General features: G+C 31.8%; 1 protein-coding gene across 1 annotated transcript; it reads right to left on the reverse strand.

Annotated features, from left to right (window-relative positions):
- Positions 1-654: 654 nt before the first annotated feature.
- On the reverse strand, positions 655-8,511 carry LOC127727818 (monocarboxylate transporter 14-like). Its single transcript, XM_052234933.1, has 4 exons — positions 8,296-8,511; positions 4,645-4,788; positions 3,356-4,282; positions 655-1,224 (listed from the first exon to the last, which is right to left on the reverse strand). The coding sequence occupies exons 1-4, from the start codon at positions 8,474-8,476 to the stop codon at positions 1,055-1,057; spliced, it is 1,422 nt and encodes a 473-aa protein (XP_052090893.1). The 5' UTR covers positions 8,477-8,511; the 3' UTR covers positions 655-1,054.
- Positions 8,512-9,069: the final 558 nt, after the last annotated feature.

Below are 9,069 nucleotides of genomic sequence, written 5' to 3' on the forward strand. Positions count from 1 at the left end.
TTAATTAATTTTAGATTGTGATTATGCTTATCTAAATGTTGATATATCAAACTTTTGAATTTTTTAGGTCTACGAAAGGGGTAAAGGTGTTCTTGATTTCTTTTGTAATACGCTCGTCCCGTCTGTCCCACATATTGAATACCACACTTAGGTTGGGTTCAAGTTACCACATATATAAGGTTTTGAGTTTTTCAGGTAATGTCACAGGAAAAGGAGAGCGAAAAAGCTCTCCCGTTCACTGTTGACCGTACAGTATTTTGTGAAGTTAATCTAAAACAGGTTAGTCACTTTTTGGCATTGCACGGGAAAATTTGTGGATATCCACGCGCATTTTTGTTAAACAATCTGGCTGTAGAGGCATTACAAATACGTTTGTTTAAGCATGTGGATATCCTAGAAGTTATGTTGTTAATAATTTTCTTTCCATTGCGTAAAATCATGATAATTAAATAGGGGTATAGGAAAAATAAAAAAGACCGGAGGTTGTAACAATGAATAAGGATCACAATTACGGAATAGGAAATAATAGGCAAAGCAGTAAAAGAAATCTTACAAAAACTGTTATAAGTCCATTTATCAGTAAAAAACGACAAAATGTAAATAAATATTTTCAAATTTTTTTTCTGGATACTATATTTTGGTCATAATCAAACTTCTGTCCAAATTTCCGAAAATTCCATGGAGATATGACAAAGTTATTGATGTCTAAAAATAACTTCAGCCACAGACTGAACCTAAATGTTGACGCCGCCGAAGCCGGAATCTAGGATCGCTGTGTGTCGCTTTTGCGACATAAATGTCGCAGGCACGACAAACACTAGCTGTGCCTGGAGATCAAGATACCAACTATTTTAAATAAAAAAAATGATCATAAGGACATAATTAAAATCATAAATGCACAAATTCAAATAATTAAATGAGAAATAGATGAATGTTATCAATTCTAGCCTCATCTTACGAGACATTAAAGACATTAAATAGATAATAATAAATGTTCACAGAACAGCTGGATAAATATCAAGTTAAGTAGGGTACTGGACAAATCAGATCATTATCATATGTTATGTATTGAGATTACTTCTATCGTCAATTTTTTTTTCTTTGGTCTTAGAACAAACTTGTCTCTTATTGGTATGATGAACATCAATAATCCAGCAACAACAATCAATGTACCAGCAAAGAAAAATGTGGGATCATAAGTACCAAGGGAGTCTTTAAATGCTCCTGAAATTATAAACATCATATGTGTGTATGTTCACTTGTTTTTGTTAATATGTTTTTTGATTTTTTATAATGTGTCTTTCTATGTTGTGATGTTACACTATTGTTTCAGGTTAGGGTGAAGGTTGGCGCCTATTAAAACATTTAAACCCGCTGCATTTGTTTGCACCTGTCCTAAGTCAGGAACCTGATGTTCAGTGGTTGTCGTTTGTTGATGTGGTTCATAAGTGTTTCTTGTTTCTCGTTTTTTATATAGATTAGACCGTTTGTTTTCCTGTTTGAATGGATTTTTTGGGGCCCTTTATAGCTTGCTGTTCGGTGTGAGCAAAGGCTCCGTGTTGGAGGCCGTACTTTGACCTATAATGGTTTACTTTCACAAATTGTGACTTGGATGGAGAGTTGTCTCATTGGCACTCATACCACATCTTCTTATATCTATCATATGTATATGTATGAACTAATTGTAAAATATGTTTCGACTAAATATAAACAACATTCAAACTTTACAGTCTACGGTGTTTATATATCACAACTGGTTCGCTATGCGTGTCTGTTGTGACGTTTTGGATTTCAATGAACGAAATATATGTATTACTGGTAAACTATTTAGTCAGAGATTTCGTTACCACAAATTACCTAAAACCTTTACTAAATTCTTCCATAGATATAAATATTTGGTTTTGAAGTTTGGTTGTACCTGTAGAAAACTTATTTCAAACATGATAGCACATCCTCATTTTTACGGAGATGTTGTTTACCGAGTCCGGAAATTTAGAAACGATCCGGGTAAACTTATCGATCCTTTAAATAAACTTATTCTAAAGGTTACCAATTCAAAACTGTAATTAGATCTTTGAATATTTTTTTTATTGGTATTAATATTGATTTTGTTATCAGTAAATTAAAATCAAACTAAATATTAATTTTATATGCATATGCACATTCATGGCTCTACAATCTGTCGATACCTGTATCTTGGCATTGCACAAGGTCATGTTTTTCTCTGACTGTTTATGACGTCTTTACACTAAATCCATTGGATGATGGATGTGTACTGATTGATATTCTAGTCTTAGATGCATGTTTTTTTATTAGTTGTTATTGGCTTTGAACTAGCTGTCAGTAACTGCGAGTACTCTCAGATCTGTACTTAGTGTCTTTTTGTTGTGGGGATGTATAAGTACCAGTCCACGTCCACTCCGTGTTTTTGTTAGATGTATTTCTATTTGTATCCATCTGATGAATTAAGATTTTTTCAACTGATTTTTATAGTTTGTTCTTATCTTGTACTGTTACACCACTGTCCCAGGTTAGGGGGAGGGTTGGCGCCTTCAAACGAGTTTACCCCCGCCACATTTTGTATGTGTCTGTCCCAAGTCAGGAGCCTGTAATTCAGTGGTTGTCGTTTGTTGCTGTGTAACATATTTGTTTTTCGTTCATTATTTTGTACATAAATTAGGCCGTTAGTTTTCTCGTTTGAATTGTTTTACATTTGTCATTTCGGGGCCTTTTATAGCTGACTATGCGGTATGGGCTTTGCTCATTGTTGAAGGTCGTACGATGACCTATAGTTGTTAATTTCTGTGTCATTTGGTATCTTGTGGAGAGTTGTCTTATTGGCAATCATACCACATCTTCTTTTATATTTACACTTTTTTTGTGTTTTAAGATTTGCATTTTTTTTATGTTTTTTATTGTGCTTTTCTAAGGAAGTGATTTTCATTAATGAAGTTGGACTTTGGGGGGGATATCTCAGAAATCTACATGTATGTGCTACTATTTCCTCCTATTGCATATATAAATCTATCGAATCAAAGCTTCCAAATATCTAAGATCTAATAAATCTTGGGAAAATTAAAAGCAACTGTCATATTTGTTTTCTTTCTTGTGTCTTGTAGTATTTTATGTTTTACTACAAATAAATAAGGGGTGTCAATATGTAAACTAACAAAAGCTCTGTATGTAAAATTATCTTTAAATGTGGACTAGAAATGCTTTGTAAATTAACTCAACATCATATGTGGCCATAAACAATCTCTATAGGCAACCAACCTTGAATGGAGGATAAATAACAACCTTGTAGATAGACTACCCTCAATTCATGGACTTATAATAGCTCTATAGGTTTACTCACCTCCAAGCGGTGGACCAATTATAAATCCTACACCATTACTGAACATCAAATATCCAAAACCATCACCCAAAGCCTTTTCACCTAGCAGATCAACTGTAAAAATGACTAGTAGTCCTAAAATTCCTCCAAATCCAAGTCCATTTAAAAACATTATCAATGACAAAATTTCAACTGATTGAAAAATTTTAAACGGCAAGAACATTAACAATATTCCCACTGCAATATTCCATGATATATACATAGACAATCTACTAAGGCTTTGTATATTTCCAAGTCCTCCACCAATTATACAACCAATGAAACAACCAACTCCATTAAATGTTAAAATAGTAGCTGCATTTTCTTTGGTCAATCCCATTGATACAAAGTACTCGGGAGCAAGAATCCAAGAAATTCCAACTCCCATATTCCAAAGTATGTTATTAAGAAAGAAAACAAAGAAAGAAAAATCACGTAAAACATAGCAATGATTTAAACTTTTTTCAGCTGCAGTGTCAGAATTTTCCATTAATTTTGTGACTTTGCAATTTTGCTGAACTGATTTGTCATTCTCTGATATACATGTGTGAACATTGTAATTCTCACATTTACCATTGTTCCTCATGTGGTCAATATCAGGATTATTTGTTTGTTTGTCATGTATATTGCTGTTTGTCAACACTGACTTCAGTTCTTTCCTGTCTGGTTTTTCTGCCAGTGGAAATAACAAAGCAGAAAATACAATGCATTGTAAACTGAGTCCAGCAAGGATGAAAACTGACCCCTTCCAGCCATAATATTGGATCAAACTGTGTACTAATAATGGAAATGTTACGGCTCCTATGCCAGATCCACTTGTTGCGATACCAGTAGCAAGACTCCGATGTTCATTGAAATACAGACCTGCTAACACACTTGACGGTAGGTATACCATAGCAAATCCTAAACCTGTTAAAAAACGGGGATATATCAGGAGCCAAAATATTTTCCATGCAATCGCAACAGTAGCAAATTCTTTATTGCTTTCATATCATGTTACAATTTTTATTATTACTCAAAGAATGATAATCCCTATTTGACAAATAAATCTATTTACAGGAAAATTGCAAAAAATGCCAATAGCTTATTTGAGACCTTGTCATTAATATTGAAATATGAGTAACATCTTAATCAAAAATATATTTTCAGCAAATTATCTTCAATCCTGTGATATCTTTTTGGTAATGGCTCAGTTTTGACAAGTTATTGACATCATAGTGACATCACAAATGAAGTGAATATTAATGTGATCACAGTATTATTGCCCTCACCTGTAAAGATTCCATATATTATATACAAATAGATGATATTATCTAAAAATGGAACACACAGCAAACTAATAGAACTGAGTAAACTCCCAATGACAGCTACTCTTCTGAAACTCATATGCCTCATCATTAGACTCACCAAAGGACCTGCAATTAAAATATGTCTCATCAGTAAACTAACATGAGGACCTGCATTTAAATCTGTCTCATCAGTAAACCTCAAAACGACTTGCAAGTAAATATGTCATTTAAGTAAACTCACAAAAGGACCTGCAAGTAAATATGTAATATAAGTAAACTCACAAAAGGACCTGCAATCAAATATGTCTGATCAGTAAACTCACATAAGGACCTGCAATTAAATATTTCATTTAAGTAAACTCACATATAAGGTCCATTATGCAATTAAATATGTCATTTAAGTAAACTCACAAAAGGACCTGCTAGTTAATATGTGATTTAAGTAAACACACATAAGGACCTGCAATTAAATATGTCAATTAAGTAAACTCACATTAGGACCGGCAATTAAATATGTCAATTAAGTAAAGTCATATTAGGACCTACAATTAAATATGTCATTTAAGTAACCTCACATTAGGACATGCAATATAATATGTCATTTAAGTGAACTCACATAAAGACCTGCAATTAAATATGTCATTCAAGTAAACTTACATAAGAACCTGCTAGTAAATATGTCATTTAAGTAAACTCACAAAAGGACCTGCAATCTAATATGTCATCCAAGTAAACCCACAAAAGGACCTGCAATTAAATATGTCATTTAAGTAAACTCAAATAAGGACCTTTTAGTAAATATGTCATTTATGTAAACTCATATAAGGACCTACAATTAATTATGTCGTTTAAGTAAACTCACATAAAGACCTGCAAATAAAGATGTCATTTAAGTAAACTCACATAAGGACCTGCAAGTAAATATGTCATTTATGAAAACTCACATAAGGACCTGCAAGTGAATATGTCATTAAAGTAAACTCACATAAGGACCTGCAATTAAATATGTCATTTAAGTAAACTCACATAAGGACCTGCAATTAAATATGTCATTTAAGTAAACTCACGTAAGGACCTGCTAGTAAATATGTCATTCAAGTAAACTCACAAAAGGACCTGCAATTAAATATGTCATTTAAGTAAACTCACATAAGGACCTGCAATTAAATATGTCATTTAAGTAAACTCACATAAGGACTTGCAATTAAATATGTCATTTAAGTCAACTCACATAAGGACCTGCAATTAAATATGTCATTTAGGTAAACTCACATAAGGACCTGCTAATCAATATGTCTTTTAAGTAAACTCACATAAAGAACCTGCTAATCAATATGACATTTAAGTAAACTCACATAAGGACCTGCAATTAAATATTTCATTTAAGTAAACTCACATAAGGAACGACTAGTCAATATGTCATTTAGTTAACTTACATAAGGACCTGCTAGTAAATATGTCATTTAAGTAAACTCACAAAAGGACCTACTAGTTAATATGTCATTCAAGTAAACTCATAAAGGAGCTGCAAGTATATTTGTCATTTAAGTAAACTCACATAAGGACCTGCTAGTAAAAATGTCATTAAAGTAATCTCAAAAAAGGACCTGCAATTAAATTTGTCATTTAGGTAAACTCACATAAGGACCTTTAAGTCAATATGTAATTTAAGTAAACTCACAAATGGACCTGCAAGTAAATATGTCATTTAAGTAAACTCACATAAGGACCTGCTGGTATATATGTCATTTAAGTAAACTCAAATAAGGAACTGCAAGTAAATATGTCGTTTAAGTTAACTCAGATAAGAACCTGCTAGTAAATATTTCATTTAAGTAAATTCACATAAGGTCCTGATAGTATATATGTCATTTAAGTAAACTCACATAAGGACCTGCTGGTATATATGTCATTTAAGTAAGCTCACATAAGGAACTGCAAGTAAATATGTCGTTTAAGTAAACTCAGATAATGACCTGCAATTAAATGTGTCATTTAAGTAAACTCACATAAGGACCTTCTAGTAAATATGTCATTTAAGTTAACTCAGATAAGGACCTGCTAGTAAATATTTCATTTAAGTAAACTCACATAAGGTCCTGCTAGTATATATGTCATTTAAGTAATTTCACATAAGAACCTGCTAGTATATATGCCATTAAAGGAAACTCACATAAGGACCTGCTAGTAAATATGTCATTTAAGCAAACTCACATAAGGACCTGCAAGTAAATATGTCATTTAAGTAAATTCACATAAGGACCTACTAGTAAATATGTCATTTAAGTAAATTCACATAAGGATCTGCTAGTAAATATGTCCTTTAGGTAAACTCACATAAGGACCTGCAATTAAAGATGTCATTTAAGTAAACTCATACAAGGACCCGCAATTAAATATGTCATTTAAGTAAACTCATATTAGGACCTGCAATTGAATATTTCATTTAAGTAAACTCACATAAGGACTGGCAATTAAATATGTCATTTAGGTAAACTCATATAAGGACCTGCAATTAAATATGTCATTTCAGTAAACTCGCATAAGGACCTGCAAGTATATATGTCATTAAATTAAATTCCCAAAATTACTAAAATGTATATACTGTGTATTCATTAGATACTAATTGTTCATGGTGTGTTAAAAAAACAAAACTATTTCCAATGGGATTGTATACAGAATCTGTCAAAAATACAAACTTTAGTATCCCTCAATCCAGGAAGATAAACGAACTCACAAAAAGACAAAAGACTCAAATGTAGAATCATAAGTGTACTAAAGGCTCTAATTAGCAGAAATCTCTCATCCTAACCATTTTTAAAAACACCTACATCAATCAGGATCAACGAAATTTGTCTAAAAAATCTTTCAAGACCCCCCCCCCCAAAAAAAAAAACAAAACATTATGATCACAACTTAATAGTAAGCTGTTCACATATGTCTATTTCTACATTACAAATTGTTGAGACAATAGGTAAAACACTAAAATTGGTCAAAAATGGTAATTTAAGTCAATTAAACCTGTAAATAGACAATTAATGGTTTCAGTCTTATACCATTTTGGTAGATCTTGTATTGCTGAACAATTTTGCTGTTTACAGGGTCTTTCGTTTCTCGTTTTTAAGATAACAGTCAAACACACTAAAGTAAGTGAAAAATCTCCCTTCAATGGGCAATATATGTCTTATAAGGATATAAGAGGAGGTTAGAATGAACATTTTTGCCACACAGCAGATTTTCTGTACCTATAATGGTTTTTTTGCATTTTATACTTACATTCTATTTTGTATATGCCAGGTCAACATGTTGGTTATTGGACTCAAATAAAATTAATGAACTTTAACTAGCGATCCTTCGGTGAAGTTTTAATTCAAATGGTTCATTATTTTCAGATGAGAACATATTTGAAAAAGTTTAAAGACAAAAGATGCCAAAAGCTCAAATTGACCTTGGATAGATGGGTTAAATATTTAGTGTGAAGGTGTTGAAGTCTTCTACTGGTCCATTCTGATGATCTTTTTTACATCATAAATTGAAAAATTAAACTGATTAAAATTTCATATAAAATTTTAAACATGTTAAATAGGTGAATATATGTTTCAATTTTATATTTTAAAAATCCTTATATTATACCTGCTCCTAGGAAAACACCAAGGTTAATGGAACCAATCAAGGAGACTTCAGCTGCTCCAACGTTGAAGTAATCTATAAATTCTATATTGTACATTCCAATGGCTCCCGCTGTACCAAATGATATCACTTGAATCATAAAGGCCGAAAATACAATCATCAGACACCACCATTTGGGAATCATTATCTGGTCTGTTTACTTCGATGTTGTCTACTACAGGACATAGTCTGAAAATAAAATACAGCAATGAATTTAGATAAAAACAAATTAATCATTTGAAGTATAACCTTCTTTAAAGCAAATATGTTGTTTTATATATAGAATGTTTTGGGTGTCTTTACCTGTTTTATATTTAATATCTGTCTATATATGTTGCTTCAATTTTCAAAACTGTTTTATACATTGGTAGTTTTAAAGCTTGACATATTGAATAGTTCTTATGTTTATTATTTGTTGATTTGTGTATGTTGTTTGGTTTTTTATACTGTTGGATTGCTGTCTCATGTATACCCGAAATCTTCCTTTAATCATGGTATTAACCTGTATCTATGCCAAGAAATTAAAATTCATCATAAAATACCTATCCTTAAAATACAAAAATTCTGACCATTAAAAATCCTGATAATCACAGCGTATCATAATAACATTGTTGTCATGAAGGAGACATCTGGTAAGATAAAAATCAAAGCAGCGTCGGTACTGTAATTCAGTCATTTTTTAGCTAGGGATAGGACAACATTTTTCTGATCTCATTATTAATAAAGATGTGTTCACTG

Source organism: Mytilus californianus, unplaced genomic scaffold, assembly GCF_021869535.1.
Source record: "Mytilus californianus isolate M0D057914Y unplaced genomic scaffold, xbMytCali1.0.p SCAF_2, whole genome shotgun sequence".
In the NCBI taxonomy this organism is placed as follows: Eukaryota; Metazoa; Mollusca; class Bivalvia; order Mytilida; family Mytilidae; genus Mytilus; species Mytilus californianus.

What these genes read in the sequence shown, in the direction of transcription:
- LOC127727818 (XM_052234933.1), bottom strand. Translation starts at nt 8,476, where the DNA reads ATGATTCCCAAATGGTGGTGTCTGATGATTGTATTTTCGGCCTTTATG. An exon ending in TGGTGTTTTCCTAGGAGCAG is followed by an intron (nt 4,789 to 8,295) that starts GTATAATATAAG and finishes TTTTAATTGCAG; the next exon opens with GTCCTTTGGTGAGTCTAATG. An exon ending in AATTGGTCCACCGCTTGGAG is followed by an intron (nt 1,225 to 3,355) that starts GTGAGTAAACCT and finishes TTATAATTTCAG; the next exon opens with GAGCATTTAAAGACTCCCTT.